The sequence below is a fragment of the Pseudochaenichthys georgianus genome, chromosome 3 (genome assembly GCF_902827115.2).
Source record: "Pseudochaenichthys georgianus chromosome 3, fPseGeo1.2, whole genome shotgun sequence".
Classification (NCBI taxonomy): Eukaryota; Metazoa; Chordata; class Actinopteri; order Perciformes; family Channichthyidae; genus Pseudochaenichthys; species Pseudochaenichthys georgianus.
Genome location: NC_047505.1, coordinates 46,910,763 through 46,935,058, shown reverse-complemented (window position 1 = coordinate 46,935,058; position 24,296 = coordinate 46,910,763). Strand labels below are relative to the sequence as shown.

At 42.2% G+C, this 24,296-nt stretch overlaps 2 protein-coding genes and 1 pseudogene across 3 annotated transcripts; all 3 read left to right on the top strand.

The window, feature by feature from the left end:
- Window positions 1-3,590: 3,590 nt before the first annotated feature.
- On the top strand, window positions 3,591-10,575 carry LOC117440609 (neuronal acetylcholine receptor subunit alpha-5-like). 2 transcript variants are annotated; one of them, XM_034076855.2, is made up of 8 exons: window positions 3,591-3,809; window positions 4,153-4,293; window positions 7,080-7,231; window positions 7,395-7,439; window positions 8,551-8,651; window positions 8,788-8,965; window positions 9,043-9,729; window positions 10,207-10,575. In XM_034076855.2, exons 2-8 carry the CDS (start codon window positions 4,206-4,208, stop codon window positions 10,363-10,365), a joined length of 1,410 nt encoding a protein of 469 aa, XP_033932746.1. In that variant the 5' UTR covers window positions 3,591-3,809; window positions 4,153-4,205; the 3' UTR covers window positions 10,366-10,575. The 2 variants fall into 2 exon arrangements, with proteins under 2 accessions (XP_033932746.1, XP_033932739.1); XM_034076848.2 differs by having other exon boundaries at window positions 8,551-8,660.
- Window positions 10,576-13,995: 3,420 nt separating this feature from the next.
- LOC117442712 (UDP-glucuronosyltransferase 2C1-like) lies at window positions 13,996-15,485 on the top strand. Its single transcript, XM_034078666.1, is given in 2 exon segments — window positions 13,996-14,371; window positions 14,374-15,485. Coding segments are annotated over 2 exon segments (1,473 nt in total). The 5' UTR covers window positions 13,996-14,010.
- A 1,066-nt stretch (window positions 15,486-16,551) lies between these two features.
- On the top strand, window positions 16,552-23,949 carry LOC117442702 (neuronal acetylcholine receptor subunit alpha-5-like; annotated as a pseudogene).
- Window positions 23,950-24,296: the final 347 nt, after the last annotated feature.

Sequence of the window (24,296 nt, the reverse complement as noted above, 5' to 3'; positions counted from 1 at the left end):
CTGCACAAATGGATTTTATACAAAGAAGGAAGAAGTACATTTCCATAGGCTGCCACTAAAGGATGAGAAGCTGCTCAAAGTCCAGTCTGGATGCCTGGTTCAATACAAAACATTGGATTTGAAGCCAGGATCTGTTCCCACAATATTCGATTTCTCAACGTATGCAGTCGGGAACACCGACCGTCCCAGCACGTCGGCCGCGCAAGACAATGACAGTGTCAACAAACGTGAAGTTCGAGCCACCAAACGAGTTGCTTCAGCTGCCGAGAGAGAGGTCAATATTGCAGCACTACCAGATTACTAGCTCACACATGTATTTACTGACACAGTGTGACCTTATTAATTAACGCAATCGCGTCCAAACTAAATGGTAGCTATTATGACGTACAATAGAGAATTGGGGGTGTTCTATAGCTCAACTAATTAAACTGGCATACACACGCTCATCTGTCGAAAACAGCCCTAAAAAGGCTAGTATTGCTATTGATGGATGGTATTGCAGGACCCAGAGCGCACGGAGCACAGAGCGGACAGCAGATAACGGAATTGCAGTTGTATTGCTTATAGATTATCAGAACATTTCAAAGGGGACACAGCCCCATTGGATATTAACCTATGGATTAACTACATCATCGTTTTTATCGTTGTAATGCCATTGAAGACCAGTTTAGACCAGACAATGAGGAAGGTAAGCCGTTAGCCTGGCGTATGTTAGTACCTAGCGCCACTTGTTTTGATGTACGTTTTTGTGGATAACCTCGCGAGTATCTTTCAGTGTTGAGGTGGGCACCGTTAGATTCTGTGTCTCCTTGCGATCATAAACGATGTGTTGGATGTGCGGCTAGGATAAGTAATAAGGGAGCTATCGGTGCAGTAATAGGTTAGCATTTTCGCTCGGGGCTAATTCAGAGGCTCACTGTTAGCATTGTGTTTTTTTTATTTTTTTATTCCGGATCGTATGCCACTCTATTCGACCGAATCGGTTCATAAGCATAGGCCATGGGATGCCTGGTAACTGTAGATGCTTCCACATCAATGTCATCTCCCGACGAATAGTCAAATTCATCGTTCAAAACGTCGATCTCATTGCAAAATTCCTCCATCGCTGCCATATCTGCTACGTTGTGTTGACTTCAGGTGGAGCGAAAACACAGCCAGTGACGTCACCATTTGGGACTCCCCTAATGGCGGCGGCCTGGTCCCGGAATTCCCCACCAGGCCGGTGGATAATTAATTTTCTTTTGGCGAGTAATATCATATACAATAAATATTACGATCAATATCCATTGTAAAATGAATAAACTACCGGAATATTCTAACTGTAATTGGTGTTTCCTTTCCCCTTTAATCGCGTTAAAATAATTAGTGGCGTTATTTTTTTTTTTGCGTTAACGCGTTATTAACGCGTTAACTTGACAGCCCTAATATATATATATATATATATATATATATATAAACAGTGTAATCATTCTTTCATGCTAAATGAAGCTCTGTTGGATATCACTAGATCCTGTTACAGCGTAATATAAGTACATAACGATTGATGTGCACATTAGCATAATTACTAGCTAGCCGCTAGCTGCTAACTGCCGCCTCGTTAATATCAAATCCATCATAATAACAATCCATTACCATGCTGTCATGAACGCACGGTGCTGTTACGTGTACGCAAATTGACGTGCTTGATGTGAACGAGCATTTTGGTTAAAGTTGCGCATGCGCTATGAGCGCACATACGGGTACTTCTCAGGCATGCCGGGTAATCTGTGACGTTTCACTCTCTCAAAAGTTGGGCAATTTTATCATCATGCGCCAATGAGCAACTCTCATAGGAATTAATGAGGCCCCGCCTCCCACGCTGTATCCAGTTCTTATTATACATCCATGTCCTACTCGTCCTACTTCGCTGGTTATCGACTCGGTCAACCCAGGGTTCCTCTGTCCGGCTGAGAGCGCGTTCACGTGAAAGGGGCGGGGTTAGCAACATTTGACCAATCACAAACCTGGAGAAGCGTACTGACAGCGGAGCGTTATATTTCATGAACGAGTAAACTATAATGTTACACAAATATGAAGAAGTTCAACTTTAAACATCCATGACCTAACACATAGTTGCATCTGCAAAGTGCAGGAAGAACAGCTGTTTAAACTCCTGACTGTTTCAATGCGTAAATCAACAGGTTCATTATGTCACTGCCCCCAATACACAAGTGGATCTGACTTAAATTACATTTGAGTTTTTCGTCAACTAAATGTGTTGTTTAAAACACTTATGCATACAGTTTGCGGCACTTTGCTCCGGTTACTTATGTTGTGGCAGATTTAAGTCAGTTTGCTCATCGCAAATGTAATAAGTAGACAGTTCTGAAAAGGGGCAGTGATATGCTAATTTACATGTTCACACAATCGGCGATTCTTTTACCAGCTGTATTTCCTGCATACGGTAGTTTAAACAGTTGTTCCTTTATCCTGTAATATTAGCCCACTTCATGGCCTCAAACTCCGTGCACCGAGCTCTGAAAGGTCACAGAATGTATCTCTTATAGAACATAACCTGCTCCGGAGCCTAAATCATGCTTCGTAGTGTAGGCCTCTGGTTCGCAGTGTAGGCCTCAGGATCCACTGTACTGCCTCCCTTTTTCCGTCTCCCCGGCTGTGCGTGGCTGACCTACATTTGGATTCCCACCTCTCCTCCTCCTCAGCTGCAGCTCATCACCTGGATTGCCATCTTGACCTGCATTTAAAGCATAGGCTGCATAAACCCTTGCTCGAACTGCTATCTGCGACCTGGATTTTGAAAAGAAGATGGTTGATTGGATCTATGGATGTGTTTAAAGCATTATCTAATTTATAGTATGTATCGAAAGGTTTTTTGGTTTGAATGCACAGTTTTGCATCCCTATGCAATAGTTTAAAGGGAGCTTATTGATGCAACAAGATTGTTTTATTACACAACCTCTAAAGAAAATTTCATAGGTTACTTCAGGGACAAATTATCATGGAATTATCTTTATTTCGTCAAAGCAGGAGTCTCATCATTAAAGGCTTTAGGACCTAATTATACTGAATAACTGTAGCCTTGCTGGCCTTTTTGACCATGTATATATAAATAGGTATAAAAGTCACGGCTCGCCACTGGTCAATTACATTTCAATTAATCAAAAAGAAATGCAGAAGTAATGGCAACGTGTTTTATGAGCACATAATAACAAGATACAACTGAAAACTGAATATAGGGGATGGTTTAACAAAAGCAGATTATGTGGCCCCTGCCCTGCCCCATCCCAAATCATATGGGTCCCCCAATACGCTGTCACCATGGAAGCAGACACACACACACACACACACACACACACACACACACACACACACACACACACACACACACACACACACACACACACACACAAAGAGGCATGTATCATCACAACAGACTCAGTGGCAGAGCTGCACTTGTGATTCCCGCATGCTGCTGTGGAGAGGCAGTGAAGTGAGGTGGCTGCACGGAGGCGTCGACTATCCCTGTTTATGATTGGTGACCACAGAATGCCAGGAGAAGGGGAAGGGGAGGTGTGTGTGGGGGGGCGGACTCTCTGTAGGAAGAGGAGGAGGAGCAGGAGAGGAGGATGCATTGCCCGTTCATTACTGGAAGCAGCAGGGAGTGAAGCAGCATCTGTTTGAGGCGAGAAAAAGAACCTGCATGGAATGGAGGAGCGCTAGAGCTGCACCGTCGCTGTCGTCAAGACTCCCACCGCCTCCACCACTGCTGCCACTCTGGACTGGGATTTAATGGGAGACACTCAGAGCGGGTATCTATACATCATTTGAATGCTTACTCTGTGAAATGTATCACCTTAGAGAGGGTCAAGTTAGCAAGGTGATGACAGATTGCATTCTTGGCTTGTAAAGGATGCTATAAAATGTGTAATGGATACTGTTTAGTATGGACGTCATTAGGGTTTTAAGCTTTGCACAGCTTGTTCACTGAAATCAGGAACTGTGGTTGAACGTATAGCTTCATTAGAGGGGAGGAGGGTTGGCTGCCTGGGGATTTGAACCCTTAACCCAGGTTTAATTGAAGCTATAGCTCAGTTGTGTGCCTGTACACAAAAGCAGCTTTTTCATAACCACTGTTATTGATATTCTTTCCAGCGCTGTGATGCCCGAGAGACCAGTCGTGTGGATCCAGTGCCACCTCTGATACGATGCTGAGAGCAGGGGGGGCAGCCACCTCTCTGGCACTGCTGCTGCTGCTGCCGCTGCTCTGCTGCTGCCACCTGTGCCACTCGTTGCGTAAGTTTCTCAAGGACTGGGAATGCCTCATCCAATTACAGATGGTATAGTTGCAGCTAAGGTGGTCTCTCAGGGATATTAAGAATCAAAGAAAGAAGATGTCAGATGGTCAGTAAAGAGTAGAGAACTTGCAGAGACAAATCAAAAGTACTGATTTCAGTTTACAACAGTAGAACAGTTTTACATTTGTAGGGGGGTTAACAATTTCAATTTGTTATCTGGTTTCCTAGTCCTGGCTGTCTTTGTAGGGATTTACCATTTACAGGATCATCTTTGCTAAGTAACACATAATCAATAGTTGATTATGAATAGTTAAAATAGTTGATTAATGCTGTGGCATTCATGCCATTTTGGATAGAACTGTCATGTCTACAACTCTGGCACAAGGGCAAGGTTATAGTTCCCATTTGGTCAAAGGACAACTCAGGATAGGAAGAGAGTTGAGAGTTCTCTGACATAATAACAACTTATGAAATAACTTTGGTTTTATTTCATTGTTACAAGTCTATTCAAAGCATCCATGTTGCCTTTTGTTCTCAGTCCGTAAGACCTCTTTGATTAATTGGTCATTTTTTAGTGTTCATGCTGAATTACTAATTTCCAAGAAACTTCAGAGCACATCTCTTGGACCCGAGATTAAAAGTGATGCTTTTGCACGTCACTTTTTGGAGAAACTCGGTTTTACAGATCTGACTATTAAATTAACAAAATGTTTAGACGAAAAAAGGTATGAGTGTTCATTTCCCAATACTTTTTTAGTCCAGGAAAGCCGTATAATATGCACAATACAATGAGGCTGGAAGTAACTGGTCAAAACGGGGACAACAACAGGAGCAAACAACATAGTAAAGTTGTTCACCTTAAGTTACAAGTAAATGACGGCTATCCTTCCTTCTAAGGTGAATACAGTTCAGTTTGGAGGTCACGTGACCGGGTCAGGTGATAACTCGGTTGTAAACTTGGAAGATGCTGCTTGTGGGCAGCTGGGGAACATGGGTGAGGAATAAGGGGGGAGGTTATTACTGTCTGCACAACACAGAGATTAACGGCATGTTGCAGGAGAGGAGGAAAGAGGGAGACCGCTGTTGCCATGACATCGTGTGCATATTTGTCTGCGTGTGTATCAACTGTACAGTATAGGTATGCATATACACAGTATGTTGTGCATATGTTGGTATGTGTATACATCTTATGATTCTGTGGGTCTCTCTTTCTGTTGCTTTGCATATTTGGCTGAATTTCACAACATGTCTCACTGTAATCCTCACCATCTGTACAAGAGCACACATAACATACATTATGTATTACATATTTAATTTATATCGATGTTTTTGTTATAAAACCAACTGCACCTTACATACAGTATTGACCCAGGAAAAAGATGTTCATATTAAATATCAATGTTGCTCAGCATGAGGTGCACATGAGCATTCCCTTTTAGCTTATAGCACACACCTTATATCTATGCATTTCATCAATCACACACTTACACAGAACATGTAGAATCCAGCAGCTTGCTTTTCAGTGGAGCAAAATGCTGCTGATAGTGGGAGTAGATGCTGTAGAAATGATGAATTTGCTTATCACACACAGTCATTGATTGAGGGTGTTGCAGCCTTGTTGTTATTGATCCGCACACATGTCTGAGAGGGTGACACCATACATTTGTGGTCAGTCTTGGTCTAGATTTCCAGCCACATTCTCCATCCATATATTGGGTTTATAACCGCATTGCTGAAAGATTTAAAGAGCAGGCTCAAAGATAGAGTGTAATTCAAAATGTGTCTACATTGGAGCTCTTCTTCAGGATAACAATGAACCAGTTTAACTGATTCTGTCTGCACTGCTATATCAATAGATTCATCTTGTAACTGCGCATAACGCAATATCTACGTGTTTTGTCACCCAGTCTGAGGGTCATTTTTTTAATGTATTGATACAAAATATATAGTTGATACTTTGAGCAGGTTTCCTAAGTAGAAGTACTGTTGACCAACAGGCCACATGTACTGGTTGCATAGAAGTCAGATTGTAGAAGTCTATGAGAAAATGATCCGACTTCTTTCCCAAAACACGGTTTCACAACTTGTTTATCACAACATTATTGTCCCATTTAGATTAAAATAGATGATATAGCAGCGTATTAAGGGCTTGTCTACCTTGTGATTATTAAGAGTATTTTCCGGCCTTGGTGTTTTGAATTTTTCATCTTACAGCTTTTACCATTTCACAGTGTGTTTTCAGTTCATTTGGTCAGTTACAAATGTTTCGTTTCGTGTTTTGGTTGTACCTCCACCCTCTTTTCATTAGGATTACCGCATGGTCATTAAGATGACTATGTCTACTTCTCATATACAGTCTATAATGTGGGCTCCAGTTGACAAGCAACCCTGACTGCTTTATTGAATATATCCTTTGCTGTTGATACTACTTTCTTTAAGGCATTTTAGGACACCTGTTTTCTCTGTTTCTGATAGAGAGCAGACAGAGGTCACATCTAATCATCTGAGCATTGAGCAAACCTTCCGTTTTTCTGCAAATAAAGTCATACCACGAAGGGCATATCCATATTCTATAGATAACACTGTAGCAAAGTTAGAGAAATGATTGCAGTGCTATTTGAGAGAATAAAGGAAACATAGCTGTATATGGATTAATTATCAAACATTGGACGACTGAATAAATCAAAGATGCTTTTACTTTCGTTGAAATACATTTAAGTTGGTATGAACTGTATTATAAAATGTTATTTTTACATTACATTACATTTTTTCCACATCATTTAGGGGTTCCAAAACTCTCCGCTTTGGCAAAAGCAGAGGATAAGCTGTTCAAATACCTCTTTGTAAACTACCAGAAATGGGTCCGGCCAGTGGAATACCTGAACCAGACGATCAGCGTGAAGTTTGGCCTGGCCATCTCCCAGCTAGTTGATGTGGTAAGAAAGAAAAGCACTGATTATTGATATAATTCAGTCTTGAGTCTCCGATGTGTTGACTACAGCCTATGAATGTAAAACATATTAGGCTTGAAAGACAGAGTGGTCATACATTTCTTTCAACTCGGCTACTTTTTAATTGAAACTCTTTACACTGTTTTAGGATGAGAAAAATCAACGAATGACAACCAATGTGTGGATGAAACAGGCAAGTGTACTTCACATCGAACCTAAACATTACAATATATCATTTGTAATCATGCAGGTTTAAGGTATTGCTGATAGTGTTTATTTAGTGGTTGAGGAACTACTCTTTAACAACCTCTGACACATGGCATTTAGAGGCGACAAGTCACCCTTTTTTATCTGGTCTGGTGGCATTTCACTGACAGCTCTCATATGAGTCCTTTGGGCCCTGTGCCCACGCACCTGGCTCCACCAGCCGCCTCTCCCCAACTCCTGTCAGCCTTATTCATGGCTTTAAGTGTCCTGTCTGTTGAGCTTCCTTTGAGTTATCACCACAGACTAGACTCTGTCATTGGGGTCAGTTGCTCCCTTTCAAAGTGATGGATTACCTCTTGCCAAAAGGCTGATGGAAGGGCAATGCCCCCTGTGGTGATGTCTATATATCATACATGTAATTTGCAAAGTATTTCAGTGTCAGATTTAGTGATTTAATTTATCGCAATCTTTTGGCGGCCGCTTTTTTGATTTAGAAAAAGGAATACCGAACTACAGTTTTTTTCATACACTGGTTTACCCTCCAGCGTTTCACAAGGGATTTATCGTGTAGCATATTTTCCACATTAAACAGATTTGGTACATTGTGCTATATTAATGCTAGAAAAATACAACATTACACATAATATACCACATCTAAGGAACAGTTTTGTATTGGTCTTTATGCCAAGAGTTAGATGAGAGAATTGATACAGTTAATATGAAGCTAAAGCCAGCAGCCGGTTAGCCTAGCTTAGCATAAAGACTAATGATGTAAAAACTAGTCTAGCTCTATCCAAAGGTTACAAATCCACTTAGACTTCTAAACTAATTAGGACATTGTTCAGTATAAACCGGTTGCCCACACTTCCATAAAAAAGCAGTTTGTCATTTTTACACTGTTGTGATTTCCTATGAGTCAGACGAGCCGTGCCCCCTTCTTTTGGTTTTTAGCGTATTGTGGTCTGTGGTTTGAGTGTTCTAATCTGACATTATGGGAAATATGCTTATTTGCTGTTGTGCCAAGGGTTAAAGCTTCACTTAAAAGCCTCTATGTGTAGATGTTTTTGTCAAATGTGTTCAATGTTTCCTTTATGTAGGAGTGGACTGACAGGAAACTAAGATGGAATCCTGATGACTATCAGGGCCTTACAGCCATCCGAGTCCCTTCTAACAGGATCTGGCTTCCCGACGTCGTACTGTACGATAAGTATGGGCCATTATATAAGGAATAAATTACATCTGTGTCAGTCATTTAATTTTCTGTTAGCCATGGCCACACGGAAATGCTGACAGTGCTGTTACATAACAGTCTTAAATGATATCTATTTCAACAGTTCAGATGGGCATTTCGAGGGAACTGTCACTAAGGCAGTTGTTAAGTATGATGGGACCATAACATGGACACCACCAGCCAATTACAAATCAGCCTGCACCATTGATGTCACCTTCTTCCCTTTTGACCTCCAGAACTGCTCAATGAAGTTTGGCTCTTGGACATATGATGGCTCCCAGGTGAGACTCTACTCCGCAGTAAATTAGTGTTAGTCATGACGAGCAATTGACATGAAATTTCACTCTGTATTTAACAGGTGGACATAACTCTTGAGGACTTCCACGTGGACAAGCGGGACTATTTTGACAACGGTGAATGGGAGATAGTGAAGGCCACAGGCAGCCGTGGTCTGAGGACAGACAGCAGCTGTACCTATCCCACCATCACCTACTACTTCATCATCCGCCGGTTGCCTCTTTTCTACACACTCTTCCTCATCATACCCTGCATTGGCCTGTCCTTCCTCACCATCCTCGTCTTCTATCTGCCCTCTAACGGTGGCGAGAAGATCTCTCTCTGCACCTCTGTCCTGGTGTCGCTCACAGTTTTCCTCCTGGTCATTGAGGAAATCATTCCTTCCTCTTCCAAGACTATCCCTCTCATCGGGGAGTACCTGGTCTTCACCATGATCTTCGTCACACTCTCCATCTGCATCACAGTCTTTGCCATCAACATCCACAATCGCTCCTCCTCTACACATCATGGCATGGCACCGTGGGTGAGGAGGATCTTCCTACATCGACTGCCTAAGCTGCTGTGCATGCGCAGCCATGTGGACCGATACTCTCCAGCTGATATAGCCAGAGCAGGAGGACTGGGTATGATGAAGACCTCAACATCTGAACTTACACCTCTGCTCTACACCAGACATAACCTACAAGCAGCTTTGGATTCTATTCGCTACATAACCATGCATGTGGTTAAAGAAAATGAGGTCCGAGAGGTGAGTATGTTGGATTTGTATGTATTTGTACATCATATGTAATAAGATAATTGGTTAAAGAGGACATATAATGCTAATTTTCAGGGTTCATCTTTGTATTTTGCGTCTCTACTGTGACATGTTTCCATGTTTAATGTTCAAAAAGCTCTATATTCTTCTCCTAGTGCTTGTGCTGCAGCACCTCTTTTCACCCTCTGTCTGAAACCAGAGCCCAGTCTGCTCTGATTGGTTAGCTGGCCGGCTCTGTTGTGATTGGTGAACCGCTTAGAGATGAAGCCAATAGAAGTGCATGTGTTACAGAGTGATGTCACTATGTCCCCCTCTGGAGGGTACTTTGTGATTTTAGCCTTTGCAGATCATTTACATGAAGAAATCGATATCACACTACAGGAAAGGGGAAACCCCAACAAGCATAATAGGGCCTCTTTAATACTTTCACTGACTTGAAACAACTGATGTGCTTCTCTCGTACTCCAGGTGGTTCAAGACTGGAAATGTGTAGCCCAGGTCCTGGATCGAGTGTTTCTTTGGGCCTTCCTCGTGGTGTCGATCCTGGGCTCTGCACTGCTCTTCATTCCTGTTATTTACAAATGGGCCAGCATAATCGTCCCTAACCATGCTGGAAGTACCCTCTAAGCCGCGGTTAAACAAACCGCAAATGGAGGCAAAGCACATCAACATGTCGTTATGGGTCCTATTTGAGATTTTAAAGACTGAGATACTGTGATTATCGCATAGATATGGTCCTACTCTGCCAACTACATTCAGGCTGACTGATCCGCCAGAGATGAAGCTGCAGATTTGAGGCATCGTTTGCTGAGTGTATCATTCAAATACTTTGTTTTGTTTATAAGAGTTTATTTCTGTATTTCCGCGTGTAAAGATACCTTAAAATACTCAATTGATGTATAACATATAATGATAAAATCACCCATGCTTCATCCACACAGAAATACACTCATTTCCACTTGCTGGCATCTTAGATAGAGGTCTGATAGCGATACTAGGTGGCAGACAACATGTCCTCACAGGATATTTTTGATAGCATCAGGCTAATGGCTGTTGGTCACGGAGGTGGCAGGGTGGTGTGGTAAATAAAAATGTAGTTGTATTCACTTTAAACATCGTAAGAGTAATTTAATAACAGCTTCCAACCTAGATATTCAGATACACCATAGATAGAAAAAGAACTTCATTCTCATTCTTCATTATTGTACTCTGTGTGCATATCTGCTATGTATTCTGTAAGGCAGAATTACAATAAAACTTATGGATCTACTTTGATTTTATGTTATTCTAGATCTATAACTGAGGAAAGTGGAAAAGAGAAAGGAAGTGAGAAAAGAACCCTATACAACATACTTCTACTATAACACCTTTGTGTCTCACTGACATGTGTACATTCAGAAGAGCAAAGCTACCATCTGCTATTCCAAAAGCCACACCTCTTCAGGGTGCACATGGTTTTTCTGAATACCTTCTGCGTGACTGCTCGGGAAGAAGAGGCGGACGTTCGTGCCCAGACTTGAGTTTCTCTGAAAGCCTTTCTGCCTTAGGGACAAATCCTGCATTCGTTTTCGGGGAACACGATTCTTAGTAACACATCATTACAGAGGCAATGCATGTCCAGGAAGTTTTTTAGAAAACTGCAAGTAACTCAAATGATGTAATACAGTGCAATGCAACAGAAAGCCTTGGGTTCACTAAACCAAAATCAACATCTCTAAGCACAAAGATAAATTTCTCAATTCCCAGTCTGCAAATCCTCCCTCCTCTCTCAATCCTTGCCTTGTGTCTTACGGGCCCCTACACACGGCGGCGTGCGTTGCCGATTCAACGATTTCTGCCCATTCACTTTGAATGGGGTGGACGTTACACGATTCGCCGAACTGCATTGGGGAGCAAAGCGTAGCTTCTCTCGAGGTGCTCGCTGCAAAAGTAGAGCAATGTTCTACTTTTTGCCGCCTCGACGGAGGCGTCAGCCAATCAAATCCCTCGTATGAAAATCTGACAGTACAAGCATAGCCAATCAAACCAGGTGTATGTTGGGAGAGCCAGACCGCAGTTATTTCCCATATGTCAACAAATGGAGGAGAAAATGGATCGTGGCGGTAGGGAATTACCCGGTACTCTATGACCAGTCCCTTCTTTACATACAGGGATACAAACCGGAGGAGCCAGGCATGGGGGGAAGGGTGGCATAGACCAGGGGGGGAAACTGGTAGTTTTCGCTTGTTGGGAGTTTATATCCAGTGTATTTCGTTTGAATGGACAGCTAGCAAGCATAGACAGTATATTTAGCCAGCATGGATGTAGCATGAATGCTTTGCTTTGTATGTCCGGGGGCAGGACATTCATGTGATTGGTTGTGGTCGTGTTGCTCGCGTTGACCTCCCCAGCTCAAGACAACGCCAAGGGCAACGCATCGCCGCCTCGGTTCTAGGGCCCGGTACGTCCACACGAGCAAGCTTCAGAAAGGAAACTTCAACGCTTTCTCTGCCCATTGACCTTTGAATGGGGATGACGTCACTTGTGCCTCGCTTTTCGCCGAACTGCATTGTGGGGGAGCGAAGCGAAGATTTCCAGGATGTCCAGGATTCAAAAGTTGAGCAATGTTCAACTTTTGAAGCTGAGCTGGAAGCGCCAGCCAATCAAACACGTTTATGCAAATTTGACAGTAGAAGCGCTAGCCAATCAAACCGCGTGTAAGCAGGGAGAACCAGACCGCAGTTCATTTCCTCATATTCCAAACGAGAAATCACGGTAGCAAATCACCCGGTTCTTTACGACCAGAACTATTAACGGGAAACAAACCGGAGGAACCAGGCATGGAGGGAGGTGGCAGAGACAGTGGGTGAAACTGGTAGGTTTTCGCCTGTTTGGGGAGTTTATATATATATATATTGCTCGCATAAAATCCCCGTTTTTTTTTGCTTTGTATGTCGGGGGCGGGAGATTCATGTGATTGGTTGTTGGTCGCATTGCTCGCAAAAAATCCCCAAGCTGTCAGACACGCCCACCTCCAAGATTTTCAAGATTTTTGAAAAGCTGCTGTGTGGACGTACCGTGAGTCCCACCCAGAGGAGATGCGAGTGGAGAAGGCAAGGAAGAGTCTCTAGGAGAAAGGAGTCAAGGAGGAGAAACATTTAGAAACGAGAAAGGACTGATGAACTCTCAGTGCTCCAGAAGCTCAGCCCGCACTGCCTCAGCATGGCCATGTCTGCACATTACAGCAACAAAAAAGCAACACAGGCACCATCAACAAAACATGTTGGTGATTGTAGTGATGAAATCTGTGAATTTCAGTTGGTGCTCCATCAAATATAGTAGAGACTGTAAATACAATGTTTTTGTTGTTTTCAAACAAACAAAGACAGTTTAAACTGGTCCTGAAGAAAGTGCATTTTTCTAAACTGCTCAAAAAATCTTCATAGCTGTCTACAAAACACTTTAACACACGTTAACTATAAAAGGTACAATTACTTTGCATGGAATTCAAAATGATAAAAAACAATCCAATCCAAAACATGTCATGCATCCAATGCAACTAAATCTGCACAAAGTTGGATTAGTCTGGGATCCTTACAGTAAAAACAGTTATGCAAAGATACATGGTTATCATTATTATAGCCTTTGAAGACATTTTTATCTAAACAAGACACAAGTATTTGGATCCCCTTTGCTCTTTCCTGAAAGATCAACAAACATGTTATTAGTTGGTATGAGCACCCTCTTGAAAATCCTCCTATATAAAGAGCATGTTATTGACCATAAATAAGAAGTACTGAAGGCTACTTCAGAACAGAATTCACTCGAGGAGGTACAAATAAGTAGCTTTAACACATTGCTAAGCAACAAAGAGGCCACATTGTTGTCCATCCCAGAAGAAAAGATTATCCATAATCCACTTATATAAGCTTTCATGGAATTTCTCATTTTGTATTGAGTGTTTCCTTTGGCGTTTCACACAAACATCTTAGCGCCTGCTACCCGGAGTTACTTCATGTAAAACAGGTACGTTGCAGATCAATCTTGCATGTATTTTAATTATTTTAATGGGAAATGTTTGATGCAAAAGTACTTTATTGAAGTATATGTTTAAGGTTAGATTTCGAGAGTGAATAATGATGTCTTTATCTGTTTCTCATGTTCAGGTTAAATATGCCCCTTTACAGAAATGCAACAAGTCTGTTCCTGTTATCCTTCGTGTGCTTGTCATGGAGAATGTGTCACGGAGGGAAGATTTTGATCCTTCCTTTGGAAGGTAGCCACTGGGTTAACATGGACATCATGATCGAAGCTCTCCACTCTCGAGGACACTCTGTCGATGTGGTGCGGACCAATAAAAGCTGGTACATCCAGGATGACTCTCCGCACTTCAACACAATCACCGTTCCTGTCACTGAGGCCTTTAATAATGACTTCATCAACGAGATCCTGAAGAAGATCTTTGCCATAGAAAGAGAAGGGAGCTCAGTTTTGAGCTTTGCAAGTTTGCAGGCGGAGATGTTTGCTGCGATGTTTAACATGCACAGAATAATGTGCAAAATGGCTACTGGCATGTTTAAAGATAAGGACTTAATGAATAGTTTGAAGGAGAGTAAGTATGACTTGGTGCTTACTGACCCGGCGTGGGGTGCTGGTATATTGTGGCTCACGCTCTTAAGCTGCCTCTGGTCTATAATGTGCGGTGGATAACTAGTGGAGAAGGACATAGGGCCATTGCACCGTCTCCTTTATCGTATGTCCCATTGACCGGCTCAGGACTGTCAGACAAAATGACCTTCTTTCAAAGAGTCAAGAACTTCCTTTTCTCTCTCATTTGGCAAGCTCAGGATGCATTTTTTATCCGCCCTCAGTATCAAGCTGTTTGTGATAAGTTCTTCGACCCAGAAGTCCGGTATACTGACTTATTACAGGGAGCAGACCTGTGGCTGATGAGAGTGGACTTTGTGTTTGAGTTCCCTCGTCCCACCATGCCTAATGTTGTCTATATTGGAGGGTTCCAGTGCAAACCAGCAAAACCTCTCCCTGAGCACCTGGAGGAGTTTGTGCAGAGTTCTGGAGAGCATGGGGTCATCATCATGTCTCTGGGGACCTTTGTAAGTGAACTTCCTGCTGATATGACAAACGAGATCGCTGCAACCTTTGCGAAATTACCCCAGAAAGTCATCTGGAGACATAAAGGTGACAGACCAGCGACTCTGGGCAACAACACTCTGCTAGTGGACTGGATGCCTCAGAATGACCTTTTAGGACATCCCAAGATAAAACTGTTTGTGGCTCACGGAGGAACCAATGGAGTCCAAGAGGCTATTTATCACAGTGTCCCAGTTGTTGGTATACCTTTGTTTTTTGACCAATACGACAACCTGCTGCGTCTAAAGGAGAGAGGAGCAGCTAGGATTCTTACACTAGCGACAGTGGACAAAGACAACAACTTTCAGGATGCCATCCAGGACGTCCTGAATGAGCCCTCCTACAGGTTGAACATGCAGAGACTCTCCAGGCTGCACAGAGATCAGCCGATGAAGCCGCTGGACACCGCCCTCTTCTGGATAGAGTTTGTCATGAGACACAAAGGTGCAGCTCACCTGAGAACTGAGTCCTACAGACTGCCCTGGTATTCCTACCACTCTGTAGATATACTACTGTCTTTTCTGGCTACTGTTGCAGCGATTGCTCTTCTCCCTCTTGTGTTTGTAAGTTGTCTATGTCGTAAGAAGAGCTTGAAAAGGAAAACAAGTAAAAAATGAGAACCCACTGAACTCTGACCTGTTTTTTGTACAATCATATTATACATCATTATGTTTACGAATCTTTATTACCTGACAAAAAGACAAAGTAACATACAGTATATTGAGTGTCCACCAGCTGCCCTTGCAGCAGGGGGATTATGGTTGGGTTGCATTTGTAAGCCTTCACAGTATAACAGGAATATGGTGTTAGTTTTCAATGCTGGATAAAGGCTGGTTGTGTAAGGCCTTTTTACAAAGCTGTGTAACAATGAGAATAGGTCAACCCCTTCCAACACAGACACGGGTGAACAACAACACTGTGACACAATCCATATTCAGGTTTAGCAGGCACAGCAAGCAGTTATGAGCAGACATGCTCATAACTGCTTGCTGTGCCTGCAAGATTAGATATCTGACACATGTGCAATCTGTTTAGAACATTGCTTTCCATGCAGGCTGCAGTCACAGTATACGTAAATGCCCTAGTTTGTGGCCTCACATGGTTCAAATTAAAAGTGAAAAATAGTGCCATACAGTTAAAGCCACTATCATGTAATTGAATATTTACAGCAATGCACACACTACTGCTCTGATGATAAAGCTGTGACTGGATTCTTTCTGTCAGCGGCTCCGTTGTATTTCCCACAGGAGCTGCAGCAGTGATGAGAGAGGGGAGGAAAGCAGCAGTGACACATATATTGGATGCCTCTCGTAATTGGTAGCTCATGAAGAACAGGGTTTGTCATTACAGCCACTGCGGCAGATGGAGTACGTTTCTTATCAGATAATGTCAGGCCCTCTTTGGTTGAACTTTCACGAGGGGACACTGGTAATGGGGGATGCAGACAGCTTGTATATGAATGATTTGACAGTGTTGAATCAAAACAAAATGAGAAAACAAAAATGATTGGTATTAAATGTCATCATTAACCACGTCTGGCCAAAATAATGAATGATTCCCGCATGCTGCTGTGGAGAGGCAGTGAAGTGAGGTGGCTGCACGGAGGCGTCGACTATCCCTGTTTATGATTGGTGACCACAGAATGCCAGGAGAAGGGGAAGGGGAGGTGTGTGGGGGGCGGACTCTCTGTAGGAAGAGGAGGAGGAGCAGGAGAGGAGGATGCATTGCCCGTTCATTACTGGAAGCAGCAGGGAGTGAAGCAGCATCTGTTTGAGGCGAGAAAAAGAACCTGCATGGAATGGAGGAGCGCTAGAGCTGCACCGTCGCTGTCGTCAAGACTCCCACCGCCTCCACCACTGCTGCCACTCTGGACTGGGATTTAATGGGAGACACTCAGAGCGGGTATCTATACATCATTTGAATGCTTACTCTGTGAAATGTATCACCTTAGAGAGGGTCAAGTTAGCAAGGTGATGACAGATTGCATTCTTGGCTTGTAAAGGATGCTATAAAATGTGTAATGGATACTGTTTAGTATGGACGTCATTAGGGTTTTAAGCTTTGCACAGCTTGTTCACTGAAATCAGGAACTGTGGTTGAACGTATAGCTTCATTAGAGGGGAGGAGGGTTGGCTGCCTGGGGATTTGAACCCTTAACCCAGGTTTAATTGAAGCTATAGCTCAGTTGTGTGCCTGTACACAAAAGCAGCTTTTTCATAACCACTGTTATTGATATTCTTTCCAGCGCTGTGATGCCCGAGAGACCAGTCGTGTGGATCCAGTGCCACCTCTGATACGATGCTGAGAGCAGGGGGGGCAGCCACCTCTCTGGCACTGCTGCTGCTGCTGCCGCTGCTCTGCTGCTGCCACCTGTGCCACTCGTTGCGTAAGTTTCTCAAGGACTGGGAATGCCTCATCCAATTACAGATGGTATAGTTGCAGCTAAGGTGGTCTCTCAGGGATATTAAGAATCAAAGAAAGAAGATGTCAGATGGTCAGTAAAGAGTAGAGAACTTGCAGAGACAAATCAAAAGTACTGATTTCAGTTTACAACAGTAGAACAGTTTTACATTTGTAGGGGGGTTAACAATTTCAATTTGTTATCTGGTTTCCTAGTCCTGGCTGTCTTTGTAGGGATTTACCATTTACAGGATCATCTTTGCTAAGTAACACATAATCAATAGTTGATTATGAATAGTTAAAATAGTTGATTAATGCTGTGGCATTCATGCCATTTTGGATAGAACTGTCATGTCTACAACTCTGGCACAAGGGCAAGGTTATAGTTCCCATTTGGTCAAAGGACAACTCAGGATAGGAAGAGAGTTGAGAGTTCTCTGACATAATAACAACTTATGAAATAACTTTGGTTTTATTTCATTGTTACAAGTCTATTCAAAGCATCCATGTTGCCTTTTGTTCTCAGTCCGTAAGACCTCTTTGATTAATTGGTCATTTTTTAGTGTTCATGCTGAATTACTAATTTCCAAGAAACTTCAGAGCACATCTCTTGGACCCGAGATTAAAAGTGATGCTTTTGCACGTCACTTTTTGGAGAAACTCGGTTTTACAGATCTGACTATTAAATTAACAAAATGTTTAGACGAAAAAAGGTATGAGTGTTCATTTCCCAATACTTTTTTAGTCCAGGAAAGCCGTATAATATGCACAATACAATGAGGCTGGAAGTAACTGGTCAAAACGGGGACAACAACAGGAGCAAACAACATAGTAAAGTTGTTCACCTTAAGTTACAAGTAAATGACGGCTATCCTTCCTTCTAAGGTGAATACAGTTCAGTTTGGAGGTCACGTGACCGGGTCAGGTGATAACTCGGTTGTAAACTTGGAAGATGCTGCTTGTGGGCAGCTGGGGAACATGGGTGAGGAATAAGGGGGGAGGTTATTACTGTCTGCACAACACAGAGATTAACGGCATGTTGCAGGAGAGGAGGAAAGAGGGAGACCGCTGTTGCCATGACATCGTGTGCATATTTGTCTGCGTGTGTATCAACTGTACAGTATAGGTATGCATATACACAGTATGTTGTGCATATGTTGGTATGTGTATACATCTTATGATTCTGTGGGTCTCTCTTTCTGTTGCTTTGCATATTTGGCTGAATTTCACAACATGTCTCACTGTAATCCTCACCATCTGTACAAGAGCACACATAACATACATTATGTATTACATATTTAATTTATATCGATGTTTTTGTTATAAAACCAACTGCACCTTACATACAGTATTGACCCAGGAAAAAGATGTTCATATTAAATATCAATGTTGCTCAGCATGAGGTGCACATGAGCATTCCCTTTTAGCTTATAGCACACACCTTATATCTATGCATTTCATCAATCACACACTTACACAGAACATGTAGAATCCAGCAGCTTGCTTTTCAGTGGAGCAAAATGCTGCTGATAGTGGGAGTAGATGCTGTAGAAATGATGAATTTGCTTATCACACACAGTCATTGATTGAGGGTGTTGCAGCCTTGTTGTTATTGATCCGCACACATGTCTGAGAGGGTGACACCATACATTTGTGGTCAGTCTTGGTCTAGATTTCCAGCCACATTCTCCATCCATATATTGGGTTTATAACCGCATTGCTGAAAGATTTAAAGAGCAGGCTCAAAGATAGAGTGTAATTCAAAATGTGTCTACATTGGAGCTCTTCTTCAGGATAACAATGAACCAGTTTAACTGATTCTGTCTGCACTGCTATATCAATAGATTCATCTTGTAACTGCGCATAACGCAATATCTACGTGTTTTGTCACCCAGTCTGAGGGTCATTTTTTTAATGTATTGATACAAAATATATAGTTGATACTTTGAGCAGGTTTCCTAAGTAGAAGTACTGTTGACCAACAGGCCACATGTACTGGTTGCATAGAAGTCAGATTGTAGAAGTCTATGAGAAAATGATCCGACTTCTTTCCCAAAACCGGTTTCACAACTTGTTTATCACAACATTATTGTCCCATTTAGATTAAAATAGATGATATAGCAGCGTATTAAGGGCTTGTCTACCTTGTGATTATTAAGAGTATTTTCCGGCCTTGGTGTTTTGAATTTTTCATCTTACAGCTTTTACCATTTCACAGTGTGTTTTCAGTTCATTTGGTCAGTTACAAATGTTTCGTTTCGTGTTTTGGTTGTACCTCCACCCTCTTTTCATTAGGATTACCGCATGGTCATTAAGATGACTATGTCTACTTCTCATATACAGTCTATAATGTGGGCTCCAGTTGACAAGCAACCCTGACTGCTTTATTGAATATATCCTTTGCTGTTGATACTACTTTCTTTAAGGCATTTTAGGACACCTGTTTTCTCTGTTTCTGATAGAGAGCAGACATGAGGTCACATCTAATCATCTGAGCATTGAGCAAACCTTCCGTTTTTCTGCAAATAAAGTCATAACCACGAAGGGCATATCCATATTCTATAGATAACACTGTAGCAAAAGTTAGAGAAATGAATTGCAGTGCTATTTGAGAGAATAAAGGAAACATAGCTGTATATGGATTAATTATCAAACATTGGACGACTGAATAAATCCACAGATGCTTTTACTTTCGTTGAAATACATTTAAGTTGGTATGAACTGTATTATAAAATGGTATTTTTACATTACATTACATTTTTCCACATCATTTAGGGGTTCCAAAACCTCTCCGCTTTGGCAAAAGCAGAGGATAAGCTGTTCAAATAACCTCTTGTAAACTACCAGAAATGGGTCCCGGCCAGTGGAATACCTGAACCAGACGATCAGCGTGAAGTTTGGCCTGGCCATCTCCCAGCTAGTTGATGTGGGTAAGAAAGAAAAGCACTGATTATTGATATAATTCTAGTCTTGAGTCTCCGATGTGTTGACTACAGCCTATGAATGTAAAACATATTAGGCTTGAAAGACAGAGTGGTCATACATTTCTTTCAACTCGGCTACTTTTTAATTGAAACTCTTTTACACTGTTTTTAGGATGAGAAAAATCAACGAATGACAACCAATGTGTGGATGAAACAGGCAAGTGTACTTCACATCGAACCTAAACATTACAATATATCATTTGTAATCATGCAGGTTTAAGGTATTGCTGATAGTGTTTATTTAGTGGTTGAGGAACTACTCTTAACAACCTCTGACACATGGCATTTAGAGGCGACAAGTCACCCTTTTTATCTGGTCTGGTGGCATTTCACTGACAGCTCTCATATGAGTCCTTTGGGCCCTGTGCCCACGCACCCTGGCTCCACCAGCCGCCTCTCCCCAACTCCTGTCAGCCTTATTCATGGCTTTAAGTGTCCTGTCTGTTGAGCTTCCTTTGAGTTATCACCACAGACTAGACTCTGTCATTGGGGTCAGTTGCTCCCTTTCAAAGTGATGGATTACCTCTTGCCAAAAGGCTGATGGAAGGGCAATGCCCCCTGTGGTGATGTCTATATATCATACATGTAATTTGCAAAGTATTTCAGTGTCAGATTTAGTGATTTAATTTATCGCAATCTTTTGGCGGGCCGCTTTTTGATTTAGAAAAAGGAAATACCGAACTACAGTTTTTTTTCATACACTGGTTTACCCTCCAGCGTTTCACAAGGGATTTATCGTGTAGCATATTTTCCACATTAAACAGATTTGGTACATTGTGCTATATTAATGCTAGAAAATACAACATTACACATAATATACCACATCTAAGGAACAGTTTTGTATTGGTCTTTATGCCAAGAGTTAGATGAGAGAATTGATACAGTTAATATGAAGCTAAAGCCAGCAGCCGGTTAGCCTAGCTTAGCATAAAGACTAATGATGTAAAAACTAGTCTAGCTCTATCCAAAGGTTACAAATCCACTTAGACTTCTAAACTAATTAGGACATTGTTCAGTATAAACCGGTTGCCCACACTTCCATAAAAAAGCAGTTTGTCATTTTTACAACTGTTGTGATTTCCTATGAGTCAGACGAGCCGTGCCCCCTTCTTTTGGTTTTTTAGCGTATTGTGGTCTGTGGTTTGAGTGTTCTAATCTGACATTATGGGAAATATGCTTATTTGCTGTTGTGCCAAGGGTTAAAGCTTCACTTAAAAGCCTCTATGTGTAGATGTTTTTGTCAAATGTGTTCAATGTTTCCTTTATGTAGGAGTGGACTGACAGGAAACTAAGATGGAATCCTGATGACTATCAGGGCCTACAGCCATCCGAGTCCCTTCTAACAGGATCTGGCTTCCCGACGTCGTACTGTACGATAAGTATGGGCCATTATATAAGGAATAAATTTACATCTGTGTCAGTCATTTAATTTTCTGTTAGCCATGGCCACACGGAAATGCTGACAGTGCTGTTACATACAGTCTTAAATGATATCTATTTCAACAGTTCAGATGGGCATTTCGAGGGAACTGTCACTAAGGCAGTTGTTAAGTATGATGGGACCATAACATGGACACCACCAGCCAATTACAAATCAGCCTGCACCATTGATGTCACCTTCTTCCCTTTTGACCATCCAGAACTGCTCAATGAAGTTTGGCTCTTGGACATATGATGGCTCCCAGGTGAGACTCTTACTCCGCAGTAAATTAGTGTTAGTCATGACGAGCAATTGACATGAAATTTCACTCTGTATTTAACAGGTGGACATAACTCTTGAGGACTTCCACGTGGACAAGCGGGACTATTTTGACAACGGTGAATGGGAGATAGTGAAGGCCACAGGCAGCCGTGGTCTGAGGACAGACAGCAGCTGTACCTATCCCACCATCACCTACTACTTCATCATCCGCCGGTTGCCTCTTTTCTACACACTCTTCCTCATCATACCCTGCATTGGCCTGTCCTTCCTCACCATCCTCGTCTTCTATCTGCCCTCTAACGGTGGCGAGAAGATCTCTCTCTGCACCTCTGTCCTGGTGTCGCTCACAGTTTTCCTCCTGGTCATTGAGGAAATCATTCCTTTCCTCTTCCAAGACTATCCCTCTCATCGGGGAGTACCTGGTCTTCACCATGATCTTCGTCACACTCTCCATCTGCATCACAGTCTTTGCCATCAACATCCACAATCGCTCCTCCTCTACACAATCATGGCATGGCACCGTGGGTGAGGAGGATCTTCCTACATCGACTGCCTAAGCTGCTGTGCATGCGCAGCCATGTGGACCGATACTCTCCAGCTGATATAGCCAGAGCAGGAGGACTGGGTATGATGAAGACCTCAACATCTGAACTTACACCTCTGCTCTACACCAGACATAACCTACAAGCAGCTTTGGATTCTATTCGCTACATAACCATGCATGTGGTTAAAGAAATGAGGTCCGAGAGGTGAGTATGTTGGATTTGTATGTATTTGTACATCATATGTAATAAGATAATTGGTTAAAGAGGACATATAATGCTAATTTTCAGGGTTCATCTTTGTATTTTGCGTCTCTACTGTGACATGTTTCCATGTTTAATGTTCAAAAAGCTCTATATTCTTCTCCTAGTGCTTGTGCTGCAGCACCTCTTTTCACCCTCTGTCTGAAACCAGAGCCCAGTCTGCTCTGATTGGTTAGCTGGCCGGCTCTGTTGTGATTGGTGAACCGCTTAGAGATGAAGCCAATAGAAGTGCATGTGTTACAGAGTGATGTCACTATGTCCCCCTCTGGAGGGTACTTTGTGATTTTAGCCTTTGCAGATCATTTACATGAAGAAATCGATATCACACTACAGGAAAGGGGGAAACCCCAACAAGCATAATAGGGCCTCTTTAATACTTTCACTGACTTGAAACAACTGATGTGCTTCTCTCGTACTCCAGGTGGTTCAAGACTGGAAATGTGTAGCCCAGGTCCTGGATCGAGTGTTTCTTTGGGCCTTCCTCGTGGTGTCGATCCTGGGCTCTGCACTGCTCTTCATTCCTGTTATTTACAAATGGGCCAGCATAATCGTCCCTAACCATGCTGGAAGTACCCTCTAAGCCGCGGTTAAACAAACCGCAAATGGAGGCAAAGCACATCAACATGTCGTTATGGGTCCTATTTGAGATTTTAAAGACTGAGATACTGTGATTATCGCATAGATATGGTCCTACTCTGCCAACTACATTCAGGCTGACTGATCCGCCAGAGATGAAGCTGCAGATTTGAGGCATCGTTTGCTGAGTGTATCATTCAAATACTTTGTTTTGTTTATAAGAGTTTTTATTCTGTATTTCCGAGTGTAAAGATACATTAAAATACTCAATTGATGTATAACATATAATGATAAAATCACCCATGCTTCATCCACACAGAAATACACTCATTTCCACTTGCTGGCATCTTAGATAGAGGTCTGATAGCGATACTAGGTGGCAGACAACATGTCCTCACAGGATATTTTTGATAGCATCAGGCTAATGGCTGTTGGTCACGGAGGTGGCAGGGTGGTGTGGTAAATAAAAAATGTAGTTGTATTCACTTTAAACATCGTAAGAGTAATTTAATAACAGCTTCCAACCTAGATATTCAGATACACCATAGATAGAAAAAGAACTTCATTCTCATTCTTCATTATTGTACTCTGTGTGCATATCTGCTATGTATTCTGTAAGGCAGAATTACAATAAAACTTATGGATCTACTTTGATTTTATGTTATTCTAGATCTATAACTGAGGAAAGTGGAAAAGAGAAAGGAAGTGAGAAAAGAACCCTATACAACATACTTCTACTATAACACCTTTGTGTCTCACTGACATGTGTACATTCAGAATAGCAAAGCTACCATCTGCTATTCCAAAAGCCACACCTCTTCAGGGTGCACATGGTTTTTCTGAATACCTTCTGCGTGACTGCTCGGGAAGAAGAGGCGGACGTTCGTGCCCAGACTTGAGTTTCTCTGAAAGCCTTTCTGCCTTAGGGACAAATCCTGCATTCGTTTTCGGGGAACACGA